A 24,904-nucleotide genomic window follows, 5' to 3' on the forward strand; every position below is an offset into this window, starting at 1 on the left:
TACGGCACTGGGCCGACCCAAAGCCGACGTAACAGAGACGTTTGATGAGCTGGGACAAAAGAGTATTAAATTTAAAGATATCCGCCCATGCGGCCGACGCTTGTCAGACGTTATAAATTCAGGGCCGATGTGTCGTCCTCAGGCCGACGTCGGCCAGATGTATGTGTGCTATCTGGGTAGTTTTATGTGGGTGTATTTGCTTTAGGTTGGCCCTGGTTTTAGTTGGGATTCTAACTTTGCCTTGTTACCTTGACCTCTACTAAAGTATACTAAAGTAATTCAATCTCTGCCTAAGTGTATCTGTAGATCTTCACTTGTGCAATTTACTAAAGATGTAGAAAACCAATGAGGTAACTGAAAACTGCTTTGAATGACATAAATCCAATTTTCCCAATCATTACCTTTGCCTTCCAGCCCCTGAGTGATACATCTGCCATTAAACCGAGAGTGAGAAAACAAATTCTTATCCTTCTAAAGTAGACATTTGTTCAAAAAGATTTAGAGTTGCCCTTTGTCTTTGATGGATGTGTTTGAATACTTGAGGCCTGATCATATGAACATTTAAAACAGTAGACAGAGAGTTCGCTCACAGGGGCAGTGCAAATCTTTTGTACTGAGTTAAACTTAGTTTGAACTTTCACACATGTATTGCGCGCTATTGATCCAACCCTGTCTCCTCGAAATTACATTATATATTATATCGCTTTATGTTGCTTATATTTATTGTGTTACTTTGAGTTAATGAAGCACTACATTTATGTACCATGCTGGATGTACAGCGAGGTGGTGAGGTGGGTGGCGGACATGTGTAGGACAAGTGCTGAACTCTGACATTAGAACCTTGGATTTGCGTCCAAACTCCTGGTTGGTGGTTAGGTTTAGGTAACAGAAGTACTTTGGTTAAGGTGATTTCAAATCAATGTTAATAAAAAAGTAATAACAAAATAAGATATTGCAGTAGTTACTATGAATGGTTAATGTTTTTGCAGAATGGCTGTTCAGTTCAGTATTCAGTGTTCAGTATTTAGTAACTTGCCAAGTAGATTTGACCACTTATCCAGATTATATCAATAGAAAGAATAATTCACTCTGCATTATGTTTCCCTCAAATGTATTTTGTTGTTTGAAGTTGTATATAAATGGAATTTCTAGGTCATGGGGCTGATTGATTAATAGTCTTCAGAGTCCAAACAAGCAGAGACCTATTAGCTGTATCACACTACTTTTATTTAACCCTGTCCTGCTAGGGTGTCGATTGTCCTGCCTGGGTGTCGATGACCAGAGACGAAATTAAAACTTCTTTCATGTACTCTCATCAAGTTTGGGGACTTGTGGGACACAGACTGAAAAACAATGGTCAAAACCAATGTAGCAAATGCTGGGATATATTGACATGTATTCCCTTGTACAGGTTAAACTCCAAATATTCAGGATGTTACATTTTCCATAATGCAACTTATAGCCACTTTTGTTCAAATCTCTCTGCCTAAAAATGCCTTCATCTTTCAGACTCCAATTTATAACCTAGGTTAATAAATTTTTTGTCTGTAAATCCCAGATGAGATAACCCAGATTACATCATTGTGACAGTAGGCTATCTAGGTTATTTTATTACACTAAGGCTACAACAGTTTTCACAGGCTGAGTAGGAGATTGCTCCACACTGTCTCTATAAAGAGATTCTGATCTGAATAAATATACATAAACTGTAGGCAATGGTATCAATCAATCAGTCAAACTAATAATAGCTAGCTAACAAACTGTATGTGGTAAGTATTGTTGTGTTCACACTATGGGCAGCAGTGCAACAGCATGACCAGCTACATTACTGCAGAGTTGCTGTTGAAGTGTTGCTCAAACATCCGTTAATGTAGTTACATTGTCATAGGCCTGTGTGTGTCTGGTACTTGCCACCTCGATTAAACGACATCTTAAGTTTGTATTTGGTCATAAAAATATCTGTGCTTAGGATCAATGTCTGAGCCCCATTTTTTAAATTACATTTTACTGCCCCATTGCACCGCAATGCACAGAAAGCTAGCAAAGGGTCAGCTAACTAAGCTAGATAACACAGTACCACAACTAGAGACAAAAACATATGACTGGTGACACTTCTCCACATCATTGAAGCATTGAAAAAAGTTGAGGCCATCTCAACTTTTGTTTGTCGTCAGCAGCGCCAAGTGTCAAGCGTTCGTTCATGTCTCCGGCTTCTGTTAAAAAAGTAATTTTAGCCTGTTGCTGTGTCGCTCATAGTGTGAACACAGCGTAAAGCCTAATTTATGGTCCTACGTTGAATCGACGACGTCGCTACGTCGTAGGGTACATGGCTACGCAGAAGGCTCGCCGTAGCCCCCGGCGTAGCCTGACGTGCACCTCCCCAAAAATGTAACTACACGTCGAGGCGACACAGACCCAGCGCAGACCGGCAGGGCTGTGATTGGTTTGCTTGGTAGCAACGCATTTCCGATTCCGCCATCCCCGCCATCTTTAAACATCTTGTTGTTGAGCATGGATCAAGTCGAAGAGCGACTCATTGAGGAGCTTAGAAAATATGAACACCTCTACAACTCCTCATCACCGCACTATAAAGACTGCCAGATGGCACAAAATTCTTGGAGATATCACGTAACATTGGCCTGGACGTGGTGGACTGCTTAAAAAGATGGAAAAACAGTCAAAAGTCAGCCATCCCTGCTGCCCTCAGCGTCCCCGCTGCCCTTGACGTCCCCGCTGCTGTCCCCGCTGTCATCTCCTGTGTCACGGATGGGACAGAAAAGGAAGCGCAGGGACCAGGACGAGTTGTTTATGAAGCATCTGGCTGAGTTTCATGACAAGCGGTTGGAACTGCACCAGAGGTTGGCACAGGACACCAGGGATGAGTGCTCCAGGTTTGGGGAGACTGTGGCTGATTTTCTCAGGAGGGTGCCTGATGAGAAGCGGCCTGACGCCATGTTTAAAGTCCTCCAGCTACTGCATGACAGCGTGAAGCAGCAGTGAACTTTAAGAAAAAAGTGCTCTTTTCTTTGTGTGTGTGTTTGTGTGATTTTTTTGGTTGTATTTTAATTTGGTTTCCATTTTTGCACAATGTAAATAGTTGTCCTTATCTTATTTGTTAATTTGTTATGTTAATGCACCTTTCTAATTTTACATCTACTTTTCTTGCACTGGACCATTGCACATATACTGAAGTTTATACTTTACAAGTTTGTTGTTATTGCAATAAAGTCCACTTTGAATGTGATTCTGACTCTGAGAATTTCATGTATTTGTATTTTCATCAATTATTAGGTAAATGATAATATAGTCCAGTGTGTGTGTGTGTGTGTAGATATATATATATATATATATATATATATATGTGTGTGTATATATATACACACACACACAAATATTGCAATAATCTATTAGTGTAAAACAAAACAAGTGAACACTAATAAACATGAATTATATATGTTTAAATATTCACCTGTTTTAATGCGAGTTACACTTTATACTTGTACATTAATGTACCAGTCTTGCACTGTTTTAGTTCATATAATAGTTTAATATATAGTTTCTTTTTTATATACACACCTATATAGGTATATTAATAGGTTAACTTGTTATATTTGAGTTTTTATTAATGTTGGATTTTTGCCCTTTTGTACTTCCTGCACATTACCAAATTTATGGGAAAAAAACAAGTTCATTTCACAACTGAAATTTATTCACACTTACATGGTAGTTAAAAAAAGTACACTATTCTGAAAACCAGGGCTCCAGACTAACTTCTTCCATCATCATCACGAAAAACAATGTTAACCATCCCGAAGTGAATGTGAACCGTGAATGTGAATTTTTCTCTCGTTATCACTTAAAGCTGTTGTTAGTGGGATTACAAAAACAATACTCGGATGAGGAAAAAAATTGTTTGTATTTTGCTCCACTCAAAAGGAATGTTGCATTGGCCTCTGGGAAATAATGATAATTTTGAATAAAAATATTTATATTTATACTATGAATACATAGAAACATTTATAACAGCACACATTTGGACTTGTTTATTCCCAAAACATCCATTTACAAAACATGATGACAGCAATATGAGCAATTTCAATAATATCATGACTCAGTTTTTCCTCAGTGACTCAATGTACATTCAGTATTCAGACTTTGATCTGTACTAGCCAAGAGTGCCACGGCTCACTATGTCGTTCTGCCATGGCACAATTCCCTGCGGTGACTGAAAGAAGGCAGTCAAATCATTTCGGACAGCCTGGGCAGCTCTGGTGGAACGGCTCCTTGACATCTGTGAGGGATCTATGGATCCCACCAGATTTGAGTCCCCTGCTACCAGTCTTCGCCACTCCCCAGGCTCCACCGATCCACCTGAATATGAGTCCGCAAAGCTTGGTGGTATGTATCTGGTCTCTGGTGTGTTCAGTTCATCGGTGTAGGCCAGGTAGTTGTGCAGGACGATACATGCCTTTACAACATCCACGGCCTTCTCTGGCAGGAACTCAACATGTCGCCCAAGAATCCTCCACCTTGCCACCATGATTCCAAAGCTGTTTTCAATAACTCGCCTGGCTCTGGAAAGACGGTAATTGAAGGTCTGCTTCTCCATGCTCAGATTTGTCGCTGCATAGGAAAGTAGACAGTAGAGTATTAATAAATAAAACATTGTTGTGTCAAAATCATGTGAATTACAAACAAAAGTAAGTGGCCATTACAAAGAAAATTAAGTGTGAAATTAAGTCTGTGCCGTACCTGGGAAGGGACGCATGAGATTGCAGTGTAGGGGGAAGGCAGCATCACCGACAATCACATGGGGGATCTGGACTTCTGTTCCGAGGAGTTTTGCTGGTGCGGGCAGATTGAGCTCATGGTCGAGCAGCATCAAACCAAATTTGCTCTCCTTGAAAATGCCCCCATCGCTTTCCCTTCCATATCCGCCCACGTCCAACATGGTGAAGCGATACCTATCAGAAAGAAATTGAGCATTATTTAGAGTTACTTAATGATGTGACTGATCTAAAGGCTAATAAAACACTAAATATATGTACCTAATACAACTTTTTTATGTAATGTAACCCCTGGGTCTTCTGTTTGCTGTTGTCTTGTATACTGTCTGTATGTTGTTTGTTTGTTAATGAAAATAATAAAATAAAAATAATAATAAATATAATAACAATAATAATAAAGCAATACCTTGCATCACACGTTGCCATCATAACAATGGAGTAACAACCCTTGTAGTTGAAGTAGTCACTCCCGGAGCGTGGTGGTGCCTTTATGTTGACGTGTTTCCCGTCGACGCTTCCTATGCAGTTCGGGAAGTTCCACAATCGCCAAAAGTCTGCAGCAATAGCTTCCCACTGGCTAGTTGAAGGGCATGGAAGAAATTCAGGCTGCAGGGCCCTCCTTAAAGCTTTGCAGACCTCTGACAGTACAGCAGACACAGTGCTGGAGGACAACTTGTAGCTTGCTGCAACAGCCTGTTGGCTGCCACCAGACGCTAAAATTCTCAAAGTGACTGCAAGTCTCTGGGCAGCATCAACAGGCATGGAGTGTGTGCTCTGGTGAGATATCAGCGGCTGCAAACGACGAAGCAGATCGTCAAATCGACTTGCCGACATTCTAAAGTACCTGCAGGAGCAAACAAGAAAAAAAAGAAAAGATTTGTGAGCCTGAAAAGTTGTCCAGGAGAAAATGTATACAATGTATGAAAGCACATTTCCACAAGTAAAAGCAAAAAAAATCCCCATGATGAATCAAAACTATGAGATAAAAGGTCACAATTACCTCATAAATATGTCTTTTTATATCATAATTTCAACATTTTATCTCTTAATTTTGACTTTATCTCTAAACTATAACTTTTTTATATAACATTTTATCACATAACTTCAACTTTTAAACTCAAATGTCATAATTATGACTTTGCATGGGGATTTTTTATTTTTATGTTACTGGTGGAAATGGGCTATTTATTTATTTCATTTATTTATTTAGTTAGTTTAGGGACATGTGCTTGCATTGATCATTTACAAGAAACGAGAAGATGGGCACACCAGATTTAGCAGAAAGCTAATTTCCATCTCGTTAGCCCTACATAAAACATTAAATACACACCACGTAATAAAACAATGGTAACAAGACATCTGAAATAAGTATCATATGAATTTGAGACTGCTCTATGTCTGAAATCAGGCATGATGCCTGAGAACTATAGTTACCTGAAGTGCATTTCTTCGTCCAGGTCTCGCAGAGGTCGAACAAGCACTGAAAATTCGCCCATATTCTGCCTCGATTGGTTCAATGGGCGAACATCCCATCTCCTACTTCTCCTCTTCCTTCTTCTGTTGCGATGTAGATGTTGCAGTATTAACATAATTTCTTTGACATCCAACAACTCCAACTCCAGCAAGATTCTCTCTCTCTCGGTCGCCATTGTTCACTGTGACCGGAAAAGCCGGAAGCTAAACAAAGAATCAACTAGAGACAACGATAACCACTCAGGAAAGGAACGCAGCCCCCTACCGCTCTGGCGGTGAATTGCGCCGTGACGAAACTGAGTGATGGAGAAGTTCGAAGGGTTCACGACGGCGTCACGGCAACGACGTAGCGACGTCGTCGATTCAACGCAGGACCATAAATCAGGCTTAAGTGTTGTAACTTGCAACAGGACGGGCAGACCTCAGATAGTGTTTATATAGTGTAGAGGAGGAGTTCTAATAAAGATGGCTCCAGTGCATCATCAAGCGACTCTGTAAAGCCCGCTTGGTCCGAGGCATACGATTCGATACTTTTTTTTACATTTTCAGCAGTTATTTTCCAACATTTTTAATGTGTTAAAATCTCTGATTTACTTAACCTTGATTTTAACCAACTAACCCTTTAAATAGAGGTCCCACCAACCAATCCTCTAGCACCATAGCCTTTTTCACAAGATTATGCTGATCAATGTATAACTTTTTAATGTGACCAGAGCTTTACATTTCTTTGCATGTCTACAGGAGGTATTTATGTATTAGAAGTAGACTAGTATATGTTAAACAGATGGCATGAATGTATTTCCCCCTGCTATAGATATTTACCTTTGTGGGAATGTATCAATGTACTGAATACATGTGAAAGATTTTGAGGATTAATATTTCCCTACTTTTTTCCCTCTTTCTATCTGTCTATAGGGAGCACCGGGTGAGCCTGGTCTGTCAATAATTGGACCAAGAGGACCTCCTGTAAGTGTTTTCACCTCTCTCTACACCTAATAAACCTCTTATCTTGAATCAGTGTTTCATGCCAAGCTTTTTTTATTACCTACCATTTTAGTAGACCTCTGCTTAACACATTATGTTCTTCAACACAAGCAGACTTTTCAGTTCTGTTGATTTAACTAGAGAGACTTGTTCTTTTGAGGACTGTGGGGTACTGGCTCAGGTTTTTATCAGCCAAGCATGTGAATGCACCGATAATGATAGAATAATACTGTATAATTATAGACGTTGTGGCTCATTAGCCATTGTATGGCTCTTGCTTGATTTATCAGAAAGCAAAGCAAAAATTTGCATACTGGTCCAGCTGGGGTATTAGTTACCCAGACAGGGGTCTAGGTCTGAATGGATCTTATTGTTATGTTGATGAGATGGGTGTTCTATTTGGTAAATGCAGGATACTGAGGAGAAAGTGGATGTACTCTGTTGTATTTTCAAATGGCTTTTTGGCTGATAGGACGGTATACTGTAGATGGCCAGAAAAAGAGGAAGGTATACCCCGCATACCCTCACCTTCACCAATGGCTTTGACCCTAATTCGCTTGTTAAGAGGCCAAATGAGTTTACCGTTTCTTTTTCTTCTCCTTTCCAGTTTTCAGGTGGACAATGTGGCCTCATTAATAGCATAGTATGCCTATTTTTTAAAAGAGTCTAGCCAACTTAAGTGGAGCACACATCTGGTATTCTAATTGATGGTTCTTAGAATCTATACCTGTATATGCCCACACTTCCTAGATCGTAATAGGCATTTCTAATGACTAACAGACTGCGGAGGACGCTCTGTGCAGTAGGAGCCAAGTCTTGAACTTAGGCCAGTCAGTCAGAAACACTGAGAAGCTACCTTAGCACAGCAGGTGAGAATGACATGAGAGGCTCCAGTCGTGACCTTAGATGGAACAAGAGGAACTGACAGCTAGGGCGAGTCAATTGCCTCCACTTCTTTGCTGTATTCTCATTTCATTAGGTTAGATGGATGAGAGCAAAAACATTTTCGCCCAGAAAGAAAGGTTTTCAACCTTTCAGCTTCATGTTGGGCTGCAAAAAAGTCATAGAGATGCACATGATGTTTTATATTAAAGGTTAAGCTCTTACTGGCGCTTTCAACCACATCTCATGGTTTTCATCCATGGATGGATCTTTGCTGTTATTATTTAGTTTTAGAACTGATGTGGTGTAAAATATTAGCAGAGGTTAGAGGTTTATTCTTGACCTTATAAATAGTACTTTGACAAAAATCTTAACTCATGGTCTACTTACTAGCAGGGGATCACTTTTAGGAGTCTTTTCCATCTTTGCATAAGCATTAAAATTCATTCTTGATCTTGGAAATCTTAGTTTGACTTTTTTTTTTAAATCAAGGGTAACTTACTTGGAGCTTTCAACAGCATCTCAGGGGCTTCATAAGCAAATGGATCTTTTTCATTTTTCTGTGGATTTTAGCCTTCTTGTTAATGTTGGCTTTAAAGTTGAGCGTGAAAGTTTTTACTTTATCATGGAAATACCATTTTGACAAAAATAAGAAATTCTAGTCACTAGAGCAGAGATACTCAACTTACAGCCTGGTGCCTGGTGGCCTGCTGACCATTTTCTAATTCATAATGAAAATAAATTGATTCACATTGTGAATGTTTTTTTTGTACTTAGAATGCAAATAAGGCACCAGATTTCATTAAAAACAGGTAGTAAAATAAGCTGTTGTTAAAAAAGGAAAAAAAAAAAAAAAAAAGAGGTGCCAGGGGAGGATCTTCCTAGACCCTCTGCAAAGCAAGTTTAGTATCCCTGACAAAAATATCCCAAGTCATTGTTAGCTCACTACCTTTTTTTCAGAACTTGTAACCACATTTCTTGGAGTTTGCTCACAAGGACCTTCAGTTAATATATCTTGAAGGTTTTCATTTAAATAAATGTCTGTAAAGTTACTGATTATTACTTAATGAGGTAACACAATGTGATTTTCCCTTTGCATTTGTGTCATGCTGCAGTCACGTGTTGATACAACAGTGATTTTCACTGTCATAGAGACTATGGCAGACTAATGAAAGTATTGCAATATTAAATATTTGCAGTATTATGAACTGGGTGGCGAGAGTGACAACAGAAGAAAAAAATCTGTATGAAGTTATAGCTAATGCTATACTGTTGCAGCTTTACTTTAAGAGCATTTAACTGGTGGAACTAGAACTATGAAGTAGTCACAGGAAATGCATTGTGTAAAAACACAATAGTAAGCTTAGCATTTACGGTGACATCTGTCAAAAATGCATCTACAAAACAATGTTTTCTTTAGAGTCTTCACCATCACTTCTTGCATAAAGCAATTTCAGTTCTCACCAAATACCTCAGTGCAGTGGAGGGACAGCAGTGGAGTGCTGTATCTTCTCTCACTGACCTGCCTCTGGCAGATTTTATGTGGGACTTTCAGAAGAACTTACAAACAACCACACTGATTGTTTTTCTGTATCTATTCAGGGACAACCTGGAACCAGAGGATTTCCAGGCTTTCCAGTAAGTCATCAGCATGCTGTCTTCAGGTTGATACTGTCAATGATGCTTTGTTGATTTGTGTTAAAGCTAGACATTTTCTTGATGTTACTTAAACAAGCAAAAGACAGAAAAGTGTAATTACAGTACACAAAAGAGTTATTAGTGTTAATGAAATGAGTAAGATACAAATCATAACCTAACTGCTAACTAATAAATAGTTAACTAGTGGTTTGTGAATAACTCTTGAATATATAGTAATTGGGGATCACTATATTTATTTATTAATATTTGCAAATAGCCATTTTTTTCAATTGATGTTGTGATGGGACCAGTTGTTGTTGGTGGAGTTATTTGTAATGCAATTACTGATCTCTATATGCACTCAAAGATTTCCTTCTCTTCTTTTATCCGAGGGTCCAATAGGGTTGGATGGCAAGCCTGTGAGTTTTCCCCATTACAAATCAAAAAGAGAAATAACTATTTTTTTCAGTGCCCAGAAACCAGCATGTGGTAATGATAATGAGTATAAATAAGTTAAGAAGGATTATGGTCATTATTGTAATGAAATCTTGATTAGTGTCATTGCTGTTATTATAGGGCAGCGTTCAACATGCTATGGATATTTCTAAGAAGTGTATCTGTTGAAACTGATTGTTTATTTTACCAACTGCACTTGCTGTTTTAATGTTCACACAGGGACAGATTGGACCGAAGGGAGACCAGGTAAGCATTCCTTCAATTTGTAATAAGAATAATTTCACTATTACCAGTTGTGAAACACTAATTTTAGCCCATCAAACCTTAGATATACATATTGGGCAAGTTACATGAAATTTACACCAACGAGCCAAATTAAATTGTTGCATTGCACCTTTTTTGTGCTGTCACTTTGTCTGCCTCTTAATTTTTATCCATAAAGTTAGAAGAAAAACAGAGAGATGGCCTGATTTATGCAACACAGTCATGAACTCACAGTGGTTTGCATGCAGGGAAAAAGCCAAGACAGATGGGAGCTGTTAGCCCACTCTGGCTTTCAATCAGGGTCAGGAGGTAAAACTCTGACTTACTGAAATGGGCACTAAGGGATTTTAGAATGTGCTTACTGAGGCTTGAGAACATTAAATGCCTCAAGCAGTTTCTTCACTCTTGATACCCCAGCTCATTTGATTCCTTATCAGCCATACAATGAGCATCATCTTGCAGGTGAAGTTTTTAAAAGCATTTCAGCATTGTTTGTAACCAATATTCCACTGATCCAACAATCTGTTACAGAGCCAGCATGCAGATTTTCAGCTTCCACAGGCTATTTCAGTTTATGTTCATGTTCATTTTTAATGCAGGAAGTCATGTGTCCTGTATGTGCTTTAGGTGGAAATGAAGGTGTGAAGGCTAGTGTTTGTGTTCTGTCAGAGACCTCTAACATTCCTGTTTTTATTGCACTTAATCACAATCTTTATCTAAACTTAAATGAGTCCTTGTACTTGTTCTAGTGTGTAGCCTTAACTATACCTTACCAAAGTTTATTTGCCATTTACATGACCTTTCTGTGTAGTATAAAGCCTACTTTACACTACATGGTTCAAGTGACCCAATTCCGATTTTTTCCTCTCAAGTGGCACAGATCGGATCTGTAACATGAACGTGTAAACAGGAAAAAAACGCATGATATCGGATATTGTCAGATCAGATTCAGGCCTCCTTCATATGTGGAAATATATCAGATATGAATCAGATATCTGCCAATAGGTCTGTAATCTAAACAGACAGATCGGATATTTCCTGGAAATCCACGTCGTACGTCATGAATAATACGACGACAGCGCATTTTGATGATGTGCTCATGAGCGAGGGAAAGGAAGGAAAGCCGAATAAATCACACATTAATCAAAAACTATGAACCAAAAAAGCACAATCTATCCCGAGTGAGACAAACTGCTTGATCCCCGTCTCCAGTGTACCAGCAGAGAACCTGCAGAACCGAATCAGCGAAAAAACACACCGGGCTACACAGCCTCTCTACCTGAACAGCTGAAGCTGTGGCTCGCACCCTCGGCACACAGACACACAGACAGCGCTTCTGCTTGCCAGCCAAACGTGTGCGCAACTGTGAGAAATAAATATGTGAGGTGACGCTGCTTTTCTATCTTTTTTTTTCTTTCTTTCTTTTTTTCTGTCAGCGACATACACTCCTAACACAGGACGGGTTGTTTTTATTGACTGAGTTGATTATTAAGCCATAGTGATGCACGGATCGGCTCTGATAGCACCCGAATCAGCATGTACCTATCAATCATCCAGCCGCACCCGTCTGCAGCTGCACGGACATTTCCACCGCTCTGTGTAGGCTAAGTTACCTTTTAAATTATGTGGAGCAGCGCCAGCTTTCCAGGTGATTTATTCTTTAACAATTAACTTCAAATATTTAAAGTTAGTCCTTAAAATTGCTTTCAGTAATGTAAACATTTCCATGCATGCAGTAATGTCACTGTAGCAAATACCGTGGGACATTTACACAGTGGTCAAGAGTGCTGGACCGGAAGTGTCGCACAAAAAACCGGAAGCTGGCTGCGTTCTGTTTTGCCTCCGTGTCTCCGTGAAAAATAAGGTGAATAACATGTAAACAGCAGTCAGGAAAAATCGGATATAGGCAACAAATCGGAATTGGGCATCAAGACATGGTAGTGTAAAGGCAGCCTAAGAGAGCTCTGTTCTTTCAGCAAGATGTTGTGGTGTAAGTCATTTCAATGTTCTCAAGCTGAGGTTGATGCTCTGTCATGGCCATTGCTGATTTCAGTAGCTCCTTGCATGCCTCTGTTTGAGGACCATTACTCTAAGGAAGACTGTTTTTTTAATTTATTTATTTACTTTTTTCATTTTGCTTTGTTTTGCTTTAAGTGCTTGTCAGGCAATGCTGTTGCCTTCACAAAGTGGCTGTAGAGCTGCTGAGCCTGTGGGGTCACCACAAAGAGTGCACTGGATGTGTCCTACTGGGCCTTTTCCCTGAGTTCATTAATCAACCAGTCGCTGAGCTCTGATAGCTCCTTACAGTGGGCACAACCCAAGGCCCACTGGGAATTCAAACTGAGTCATTTTACACATTACAAGCCATTGGAACAGACTAGTGTAACAGCTAATCCGTCAGTTTGAATGATACCTTGACATGTTTACTCATTTCACTCATGTTTATTGGAGGCATTTGTGTTCAGTCATGTCAGAGGCTGCAAATAATTGCTTTAATCACATCAAGACTGACTGTGTTGCTGTTGTTTTTTAGGGTCAGCGTGGTGCCAAAGGACTCCCTGTAAGTTTCTTAAGTTTTTTGTCAGTCCTCACATAGTAACCTGCTAATAAGCTAACTACTTAATCACTCACTTTTCACATTCACCTGTTTGGTTTTTTGTTTCTAGGGGGAACCTGGACCCAAAGGGGAGAAGGTGAGACATTGTTTGCAATAGTTACACAATCTGACCAAGTAACACATTACTATACTCACCAGCTGAAGTGGGAGAAGTATTCAGATCCTTTACTTAGATGTTACTGTTTAGTTATTCTGAAAGAGATACTCCAGAAAATTAGCATTGCACTTTCACAAAGTTGGGGGACTGAAAAGAAAGGGATTACAAAACCAAGTTCAAAATTGAAGTAGCAGTAGTGGTTGAGATGTCCTCACTTTTAGTTGCTGGTAAAGGCCAAGCTCCAAAACACATTTCCCATCATTCAAGATGGTAGCTTCCTTTTGTTAAACCCTCCTTGTCCAGTAAATACCTCTTTTAAATGTAATGCCCTCAGTTTGTAATGCAGATATGCAGATTCTGTTAGAAAATTGTATCCCCCCGATGACATCATTATGACATCATCAGGGTGCTTTCTAAGACTTGGCAAAGCTCTTCTAGCAGCACAGAACACATTAAACTGTTTTCACTGGCTGAACTTCACACCCAAGACAACTGATCCTATGTGTAAATTCTGTGGTAGTGTAATATCTCTACTGTATGTGTTTTCCTTTATTTCTGATGGATTTTTCTTTTCTCTCCAGGGCATATGTGGAGACTATACACACAGGGTATGAAAACATTATTCTGGAACTAATCCTTTGTCATTACTGTTTCACAAAAAGCACTTCATCATCAGTATTTATATTACAAAAATAATTAGGATCTGCCTATAATTACATTGCAATACATGTAAATGTCAATATTATGACACAAAGTGAACCTGCTCTGTTGTCCATCCTACAGCATATAACACACGCATCTCTCACAGGTCCAAATGTACTACAGTTTTATAATATCAGACAGAGTAGAAAAGTCAAGCTGGAAGAGGACAAACTACTACAAAAGCTGGACGGACAGATGGTTGGTAGCACACTGATGGGTAGCACATGTAAATCTCTGCAGCTCTTCGACCCAATGTCTCTGGGGTTCAGCTAGTTGAGAGAAAACAAGGCAATTACTGGAGGCCTGCTGGAGCACTGCATGATGAGAGCCTGTGTGTGGGATGCCAAAAATAAGAGCCTCCTGTGTAAAGGGGATTTTTTAGATAGCTAAGTCCATTTCCAGCATTATTCAATCTTTCAATCATTAAATTGCTTCTGCTAAGATAATCAAAGATGGGTGTTTTTTTTTTTGACATAAGCATTTGCCACTGTCTTTACAAAAGCTTCTCAAAATAATAGTACAATGCATCCTGAAATGATGTTATGAGTTGCTATCGATAATACATCATGTTGTGATATACATGAATGCGCAGTAAATGTTTTAGGCTCAATAAGATGGTAAGATGATAAGATGGAGAGTTCAGAGGAAGAAGGACCCAGAGGGGAATTTGGGTTTGATGTCTTTTTCCTGCAAGGAAGCCCAGCCCCCTTTACTAACAAGCTGTACAGCTGTTGAATTTATTTTTCATACACTTTTCAGAGCCCCCAGCAGCAGTCTGTATGGGAGGTCTATTCCCAGTGTCTGCTCACACTCCAGGCCTCAATCCTATAGTGAGACTCATGGGGGCTGGGGGGTTAGAGTCAGTGGAGGTAACATTTTCACTGTTTAAAAAAGCCAGCCATCTATTTATTGTTTTTGTGTAAAGTGTATTTCAGCAGCAGCTCCAATATTAAGAGAACACTTCTACATTTTGGGAAATATGCTTATTTGCTTTCTATTTGACAGTGAGAAGATTAACTGAGTACAAAACTGGAGTCAGGACATGGTTAGACTAGCTTAGCATCAAGACTGAGTACAAAGCTGGAGTCAGGACGTGGATAGCCTAGCATAGCATCACGAGTGGAAGCAGAGGTAGACAGCTAGCCTGGCTCACTGCAAAGAAAAAGATAAACCTACCAACAACTATAAAGCTGACGGTTTAACACGCTGCATCTTTTTTTTAAAAATTAGTGCAGAAGGACAAATGTGACAATTAAAATTTGTGGGTTTGATGTAATTACATTATTTAACAACTTTGTTAGAGGCTAAAGTTTTTCTCTTTAGTGCAGGTTTGCCTTAATAGGTCTAAATCATAAATTACTGCTTTACATTTCTGTCCACAAGCTAAATCAAAAGAACATATCATTAGATTAAATGCAGTTGCACTTGTATAGCACCTTTCTAGTCTTAAAACTACTCAAAGTACTTTAACACTACATGTCACATTCACCCATTCACACACTGGTGGCCAAGGCTACCGTACAAGGTCCCACCTGCTACTCAGTGAAACATTCCTACACACTCACACACCCATGGAGCAATTTGGGGTTCAGACTGGAGCTGCTAATTAAGGTGTTAGAAAGTGTTGGTAGGCTTTTTTCTTTTTGCTATGCACAAAAGCAGGCTAACTGCTTCCAGTGTTTACACTAAGCTAGGCTAACCGGAACTTGACTCCAGCTCTTTACTTAGCACAAAGACATGAGATTGGTATCCATCTGAACACCTCACTCTCTGAAAGCAAAAGACATAAACAGTTTAAGACTTTCCTTTAAATTGAAATTCAGGCTTCATGAGACATGACTCACTTTTTGTGTGGTTAGATTATGGCATGTTGCCACCATTACTAGCACTGACTGAAATGACTGCTTCCCTGCTGTGTAGGGCCTCTTTGTGCAGGATCTTCCTCTGAAAACCCTGGCTGCCTTGCGCTCCAGTCAGGCTCTGATGTTAAAGGTTTGTGGGTGAAACCAAACACCCAGATAGATAATCCTCAGCAGGGGGTATCACCAAGTCATGCCGCAAAGAGAGCCCCTGCCCCAGAGCCAAGGCACTCCTCAACCCTCTGCTCTCCACCCAAAGATAAATATACTGACGAGCTCGCTACTGGCTGGGTTAAACAGTTTTTTCAAGTCACTTTTTCATAAAAGATATATCTTTAAATGTTTGATGAAAAGAATGATATCTCTTTAAAGTTAATTGTGCATACTACCAATGCCCAGGGATGCCAATATTAAAATAAAATCAGTGAACTGAATTAAAATTCGATTTTCCATGTGTTTACATAATGTGCAGTAGGACAAAATCAGATTACAACAATAACAATTTTATGTTCAGCTATCAGTTGCATGGTCTTCCATTTGGAAAATAAAAATAAAAAGTCAGTAGATTCCTTTATAGTTATACCAGTGCTATGTGGTTTGAAACTTAAAGTGATTTCAGTCTGTTGTTAATCACACAAAGAATAAAAGAAAAGAAAAACAATACAGAACTAGAACTGCAAGCAGTTATGAACGGGGTCCAAGCCTCCCCACGCAACTCGGCCTCCATGCCCCATGGAGCCCACGATAGTAGGCCCCAAAGGACGAGGGGCTCGGGGCGAGCGTCAGGACACAGGCCAACGTCTGAGCTGCAGTATTCACCGTAATGGGAAGTGCACTGGAAGTACTAAAGGCTGAATGTATTTGTTGCAATAAGTCACGCCTACTTTGACCAATCATTACCAAACTTTGTGGCTGGCCTCAGGACTGTCCCCACATCATGCTCACCAATTTTTTTGTACAAATCTGATCAACTTTTATGAAACGTGATATTTCTGGGTTTACAGCGTCCACTAGTGGCCAATTTGGGCCAAATTTGGCACTGAGCCTCTGAACGACCTCCGGAACAAGTGTGTTAGGTGTCATGTTGATATAATTTAGTCTGACAAAAATATGCAACAATATGTGCATTTTAGCTAGCAAAATCTTCTTGTCATTAATAATTCGCACATTTTTTGACCGGGCACAATTCTTTTGATAACGTTTGATCAGATCCATATTAACAGTTGACGTGCCAAGTTTCATGCAGTTTGGACAAAATCTGTAAGTGGAGTTCGAAAAAGTAGGTTTTGGATGTGTAGCAACTTAGCAAAGGAATTGTGCTGCAGAAGTGGGCGGGGCCTATGTCAGCAAATCCAGCTCTATTTAGGGAATATGGGTATATAAAGTTTATGGATATGTGATTTAAAATGTGAGAGTAACAGGAAAAAACACGTTTGCATCTGTTATAGCGCCACCTACTGGAGTATCTGCTCAATTTTTGGTAAGGTAGGTCTGTGTCCTATGCTGCATGTACTCTGTAAATTTCACAGCTCTCAGTACAATAGTTCAGCTGAAATAAAGGTTTGTTTTTTAATCTTGTAATAAGCCACGCCCACTTTGATCAGTCGTGACCACCTTCAATATATGGCCTCAGGAATGGCCCTACATCGTACTCACCAAATTTCGTAAAAATAGGCGTAGCCGTTTAGGAGATATAAACTTCCCATACTTGTAGCACCCCCTAATGGCCAACGTTCGCCAAATTCGGTTCACACCCTCACAGTAACATGCCAACCATGGATCTCAAATTTAGTGTTGATAGCATATAATTTGACAGAGATACGGCACAGTTCGCGTATTTATAGCTAGCTACAAAAATTTGTTAATAATTCGCACATTTTTGGACCGAGCAAAAAATTTTCTCAACTTTAGATCAGGTCCATGTCGGGAGTGTACGTGCCAAGTTTCATGCAGATCGGAAGAAATCCCTAGGAGGAGTTTGAAAAAGTGGGTTTTGCAGTTTTTGCAATTTTGGCGGGAAAAAAGTATAGGCGGCAATGGGCGTGGCCTAGCCCACGTGATGCAGCTCCATTCAAGGAATCCAAGGATGTAACTGTGCATTCATACCAAAAGCGTCATGAGCGTCATAAGCGGCCGGCAGCCATTCATTTTCAATGTACGCTTGCTACGAAGAGTGTCTGGGGCGTCGGCGGCAGCGAGCAGCGTGATGCCAGCGACTGGAGCGTCACTGTGAAGTTGAGAGAAGCTCAACTTTATGCAAATGAGCAGCGACGCCGCAGAAGCAGCAGCGAGCAGCAGCCAATTACAGACCGTGAATATTCTAGGCGGGACAGTGAAAGAAAAAGAAACAGAAGACGAAAATGGAGGAGAAGTTGATTGTGGCGGTCTCCGGTTTCCCGGAGCTATATGATGTGTCTGTTTATTTACAAAGACATCCAGAAGAAGTCAGATGCCTGGAAAAGGGTATCTGAAATTGAAGAAGTCAGATGCCTGGAAAAGGGTATCTGAAATTGTTGGTTTGTCTGGTAAGTAAAATAGGCTCGTGTCGATCCATGTAAACAAATGCAAAGCACATAAAATGTAAGCTGGGTGAACAGGTGGGTTAACTAGAATGGATAAAATGAATGATAAAGCCATTAAATAAGCTAATAATTATGCTGGTATGTAAAATATGCTCAAATACACGTATAGATCCATGTAAACAAATGCAAAGCACATAAAATGTAAGCTGGGTGAACAGGTGGGTTAACTAGAATGCACACAACACATCTGCAGCGCAGCTTGAAAGCCCCGCCCCTTGGCAGCCTTCTGCAAGCCCTGCCAGAGCTGCCAGGCAGCACGATGCCAGCGACCTGAGCGACCGCTGGCGCTCATGATGCTTTTGGTGTGAATGCAGAGTTAGGCTTTTGAATGTGAGACATATCGTTTGGAAGTTATAGACCAAAACCCGTTGGCCTTAGTTATAGCGCTCCCTATAGGCGTACATGTGTCATTTTTTGCGTCTGAGGTACCTGCAGGGGTCTGGATCAACCCTCCAAATTGCACCACCCTCCCATGCACGGTGTAGCCTGCAGCGACACTTTTATCAACGGAAAAATAAAAATAGAGATGGAAAATAATAAAAATCCTTACAATTACAATAGGGTTCCCAGCACCGCTTGTCCTGGGAAACGCGTCTGCTTGCATACGCGTTCCCCGGGCTCCCACGGGCTTGGCCCCCTAAAAGGCAGTTACTACTGACAAAATGGTACAGTAGAAAATAAGATAACACTTTACTTGAAGGTATCTACATAAGGGTGACATGACACTGTCATAACTATGACATGACACTGTCACGAACTTGTCATAAACATTATGTACATGTCATAAACGATTATGACTGCTGTCATTAAGTGTCATTCGGTTTTTGTAATGACAAGTTGACATTGTTTGGGTTGCCTTGATTATGACAACTTGACATTAATTAAAGTGACATTACCAGAAGTTGTCTTTGTCATGACAAGTTGACATTAAATTTGTTTGGATGTCCTTATTATGACAACATACAACATCATAACAACTTGACATTAACCAGAAAATGCACCTCTTTTTGTGTTTATGACAAGGTGACATAATGATTATTATAATATAATTATAGATGTCCAAGGTTACAGACCCCTTTTTGTAACACTCGGTCAGATAGATGTCTGGCACGATATGACACAAAACTGGCAGTCATGACAAAATTATGACAGTGTAATGAATAAATTCTTTGACCTAAAGTAAAGCGGTAACATTTTGATTTGTTATTAAGATATCATGATAACTTAATGACACCATTATGAGAGTGTAATGAATACATTCTTTGACGTAAAGTGGTACCACTTTGATTTGTCATTAAGATGTGATGATATCTTAAGATAAGATAAGATAAGATAAGATAAGATAAGAAAAGAAGCTTTATTGTCATTGTACACAGGATACAACGAAATTTCATTTTGGCATCACATAGGTCAGATCAACAAACTGGTAAAATGTAAACAGTGTTGTAAAGTGCAGTGTACGAATAAATATTTTGTATTGTTATTATAAATATAAATATACATTTGATTGTTAAAAACTAAATAAGAATGAAAGTCAAATGAGATTAAGAAAGAAAGAAAATGAGATGAAGAAAAAGAAGAAAAAGAAAAATAGATGAGATCAACTGTCGGATCAGCAGTGTGGTACAGTAAATGATATGATGATAGATGGTATGGTACAGTAAAGTGCAGTGCAGCAGTTATACAGTCAGTCAGTCCAGTCAGTTCACAGCTAGCGGAGAGAAGCTGTTTCTCAGTTTGTTGGTTCTTGCGCGTATGGCTCTTAGCCTGCCTTAATGACAAATCAAAATGGTACCACTTTACTTGAGGTCAAAGAATTTATTCATTACACTGTCATAATGGTGTCATGACCAGTGTGGCGGTAGTTACTCAAAAAAAGTAATGCATTACACATTAGTGGTTACTTCTTTAAAAGTAATGCCTTACTTTACTTAATTACTCACTGCTGAAAGTAATAAGTTACACTACTAGTGACATTACTTTTGGATTACTCCATCACATCACCTGAGATGCATCATAACTTAATTGCCAATTAACAATATAAAGTTAAACCTTATATATGACCAGATCAGCACAAATCCTTATTCTAATACAGAGGACATACACAAGATCTCTCTTTTATGCGATTTGAACAAGGCTACAGTACTGGCAGTATGCAAAAAATTATGATTAAACATTCATTGGAAACTTTTATCATCATTAAATGTCTATTTCTATTTTGAGGCCATGATATAAGCATCGTCAAACTGAATTTCTTTACAATACAACAACATAATTTAAAAGAGGTTGTCCTCCCAACCATCTAATGCAAACATGAATTTGTTCAAAATAATATCAATAAATAAAATAGGATACTGCCCTTCATCATCATATCAGACGATGAAAAAACAACATTGCATATGAAATGTAATTTGACCTGTGCATTTAACAGGCCAAACACACTCAACTCACTGTAGCTCACTCACCAAACTAGGGCTCTACAGCACATTTTTCCATCTTACTGGACATGCTTATCAAAGAAGTGGTTATACCTGATGAGGAGGAGTCTCTGAAATTGTTTGTCAGACATCCTGTTCCTCCTCGAAATCAACACAAGGCTGCCCAGGCTAAAGAGCCTCTCCGCCGGTGCACTAGAGGGTGTCGCTGTGTTGAATTTCATACTTATAGTCTTTATCGTGGGGAAACAGTTCAGAATCTCCATCTCTGACCCCGACTTCAAATAGTCAATGACTGCTGGAGATGGGGATCTGTGGCGTACATACATCCTGCTCATCGTGGGGGGAAGCACGGCATTCGGTGGTCAGCAGTGTCCTTAAAGCATCTCTCCTCTCCTCTTCTTTCAGCCACCGCGCTTTAAACTTTGGCAGTGTGACAGCTGCAAGGAGAGCATCTTTGCTGTCCAACACCGACCAAAATCGTGTCTTGATGGCCTGTGAATGTAATATAGAATGATTTGATGAGTTTGGCTATGTACAGTATAATTTGCGCTGCATAGCTCAGCGGGAACCATCATGTGAGTTAATGAGGTACTGTAACATATCTGCGGATTCACTACAAAAAAATAATAATAGATCAAAATAAAATTTGAGAAATAAAACAATGTATTTGGCTTTCAGATTTAAAATTATAAAACAGACCTTACCTGTACTATGGCATTAGGCAGACCCGCTGTCATCTGGGAGAGCCCGTTTTGCAGTGCCAGTGTCTTTGACATCAGAATCTCCAGCGTTGGCAGGAGACTGCCAAAGTTGACACTCTAAGTTGACACTCTAAGTACTCTAAGTTCTCAAATTTTTTCTTTAGCTCCGTTTCCATCTTCACATAACACTGGTCCAGGTAGCTTGCAAAAGTTTTCCTGTCTGATGGTGGCCATCCGCTTCTCGTTACCTGTATTTTGCTCAGTATGTTTCGGAAAGACAGCGATTCCACTGTTGAAACAGGCAACATTTCCTCCACAAAGTATGCTGCTACAAGCCTATTTATCTCTGCTTTTGTCAATACCTTTTGTTGAAAATCAAGCCTTGGCTGCTTGGTTGGCGTCGGCTTATCTTCTATCTTTGGGGCGGCAGTAGCTCAGTCCATAGGGACTTGGGTTGGGAACTGGAGGGTCGCCTCTTCAAGTCCCCGTCCGGACCAAAATATGGAGCGTGGACTGGTAGCTGGAGAGGTGCCAGTTCACCTCCTGGGCACTGCCGAGGTGCTCCTGAGCAAGGCACCGAACCCCCCAACCGCTCTGAGCACCTGTCATGGGCAGCCCACTCTGACATCTCTCCACTTAGTGCATGTATAGGTCCTGTTTGTGCATGTGTGTGTTCGGACCTGTGTGTAATTGACAAACAGAGTGAAAAAATTGAATTTCCCCTTGGGGATTAATAAAGTATATAAAATTTAAAAACAAATTAAATTAAATTAAATTCAGCGTCACTCATGGTCCGCAGGGTCTTTAGCCACTAGCTTTATGTTAGCATGTTGCCTTTGCTGGTGCTTGGAAAGATTTGATGTTGTGTTCACAGCGGTGGAGAGTTGTTTTTGGCCTGGGCACAGTTTACACTTTACCGTCACATTCTTGTCCTTTCGCACAACAAATTCAAAGTAGTGTGCATATCTCCACCCCTCAAAAGACGTCTTAAGCAGCTCTGCCATTTTTCGCTCCGTCTCCTCCTCCATGAACTCCAGCCAGAGTCACAGTCAGGTCATGTGAGTGAGGTTAGATGAGTGTTGCGTCAGCACGCATGAAAGGGGATGTTTGTTTTGTTTTTCTGTCCTTCTGTTATGCAGATAGTTGAAGAATTTAAAGTAATGCAAATAACCAGATCATTTTTTGATTAGTAACTGTAATGCAATTACTGAAGTTATCAACAGTAATGTGTTACATTACTGCGTTACAGACAAATGTAATCTGATTACAGTAACGTGTTACTTTGTAGCGTGTTACCCCCGACACTGGTCATGACAGCCAGTACTGTGTCGTATCCTGCAAGTTATCAACAGTAATGCGTTACATTACTACGTTACAGACAAATGTAATCTGATTACAGTAACATTTTACCTCCAATACTGATCATGACAGCCAGTATTGTGTCGTATCCTGCAAGTTGTCAACAGTAATGTGTTACATTGCTGCGTTACAGACAAATGTAATCTGATTACAGTAATGCGTTACTTTGTTACTTTACTTTGTAACGCGTTACCCCCAACACTGGTCATGACAGCCAGTTTTGTGTGGTATCCTGCCAGACATCTATCTGACCGAGTGTTAGAATCGGTCTGTAACCTTGGACATCTAATTATAATAATCATTATGTCACCTTGTCATAAACACAAAAAGAGGTGCATTTTTTTGTTGTCATGACAAAGACATCTTCTGGTAATGTCATCCTGGTTAATGTCAAGTTGTCATAATAAGGACATCCCAAACAAATGTAATGTCAACTTGTCATGACAAAGACAACTTCTGGTGATGTCACTTTAATTAATGTCAAGTTGTCATAATCAAGACAACCCAAACAATGTCAACTTGTCATTACAGAAACCAAATGACACTTAATGACAGCAGTCATAAAAGTGTATTACATGTACATAATGTTTATGACAAGTTCATGACAGTGTCATGTCATAGTTATGACAGTGTCATGTCACCCTTATGTAAATACCTTCAAGTAAAGTGTTACTGAAAATGCTTTAACATAGCATAAAGATTGTGTACATGCTGGAAAGGTGTAGGATGAAGCTTCAGCTTATTGCATCTACCCTGTTTATAATAAACAACCTATCTGATGTCAAAAGGAAAAAAAAAACTTAAGAGCACACACAATTGTTCAAAAATATATCAAATCCAATCAAATCAGGCTTTAATTGTCACCTCACCAAACATATAACAGTAATGCAGGTAAACAGAACAGTGTTTGCGGGGGGTTGTTCCAACATTAAATTAATAAATTCTAATACCATAAAATAGACATTAATAAAATACAATAAACCCTAACTATCCAGCAATAAATCATAAACTAAAAGTCCAGTATGACACTCACACATCACACATCAGCAGCGACCATTTTTGGAAAAAGTGACAATGGGCATTTGGCAATTAAAGTGACCATGTGTGCTGTGCAGCATGTATAAGGTGCATGCAATTGTTCAAAAAGACATGAAAATAAGAATTTAATTTTGAGAATACATTATTTTAAACACAATTGGACAATATAATTTGAATTCATTCATTACATGATTTCACTTTAATACTGGCAGCTCTTGACTTCTATATATTTAAACCAGTTGTGGTGGATAGCTGGAAACGATGAGGGACAAAGCAGCACACTTGCCTACTTGCTACATTTTTACCCCTACTTATATTTACTTATAACATTCTGTATATATTTCCATAAAAATAGTACTGTTGTTATTTTTTGCTTTTTATTGATGCATTTAAGATGTAGCCTATGTACACAAAACTAAAAGAAGTTTGTCCCAAAACTGACTGAAACCTAGAAGTATGTATGTTTGAGTTGTAAAGAGTAGTGAATACTTATTTGGGGGTTTCAGGCACTGGGTGAGGGTAGTCTTTACTTTAAAGGTTGCTGCATAATTGTGGAAATATGTACACTATGTAAAAAGTAGGCAAGTTGCATGCAGCTGGTTCTACTTGGTGTCAGTGGGGGAATGTAGCTATCAGTGGGATCATATCTGTATCGTCCTGTCTTAAACTTGTACCTGATCATGCTGGTCATTTCAACAGAAGCGACGTATTGTACAGCCCTGTGTTGGACAATTGGCCACAGTAAGTCTGGATGTGCACTGTAACTGTACTGCTGTACTCTCTTTGTGGCAAGACTGGCGCCCACCTCTGCTCTGCTGCAATCTAGGGGCCTGGCTTTCTGTTAAAGAGGACATTGATGCACATAAATCCCAAAGATTGGATGCCTGATGATTTGCGTCCAACATGCTCTGAGAGTATCTAAGAATAGTGAACATTTTATTCTTTTGAAATAGAGAAGCATCACAGTACATCAACCATCCTCTTTACCAGTCCAAGCCCATAGTTTGCTGTGCCGGTGCCTTTTTTG

At 39.6% G+C, this 24,904-nt stretch overlaps 1 protein-coding gene across 1 annotated transcript in view; it reads left to right on the forward strand.

Annotated features, from left to right (window-relative positions):
• LOC126406518 (collagen alpha-1(XIII) chain-like) overlaps positions 1–24,904 on the forward strand; it is a 349,158-nt gene that overhangs the window by 199,790 nt on the left and 124,464 nt on the right. The window contains exons 5-12 of the mRNA XM_050070828.1: positions 7,176–7,226; positions 9,729–9,764; positions 10,157–10,183; positions 10,440–10,466; positions 13,018–13,044; positions 13,151–13,177; positions 13,780–13,806; positions 15,821–15,892. Of these exons, the coding sequence (XP_049926785.1) occupies positions 7,176–7,226; positions 9,729–9,764; positions 10,157–10,183; positions 10,440–10,466; positions 13,018–13,044; positions 13,151–13,177; positions 13,780–13,806; positions 15,821–15,892 (294 nt within the window). The remainder of the gene's footprint in view (positions 1–7,175; positions 7,227–9,728; positions 9,765–10,156; positions 10,184–10,439; positions 10,467–13,017; positions 13,045–13,150; positions 13,178–13,779; positions 13,807–15,820; positions 15,893–24,904) is intronic.

The sequence above is a fragment of the Epinephelus moara genome, chromosome 19 (genome assembly GCF_006386435.1).
Source record: "Epinephelus moara isolate mb chromosome 19, YSFRI_EMoa_1.0, whole genome shotgun sequence".
In the NCBI taxonomy this organism is placed as follows: Eukaryota; Metazoa; Chordata; class Actinopteri; order Perciformes; family Serranidae; genus Epinephelus; species Epinephelus moara.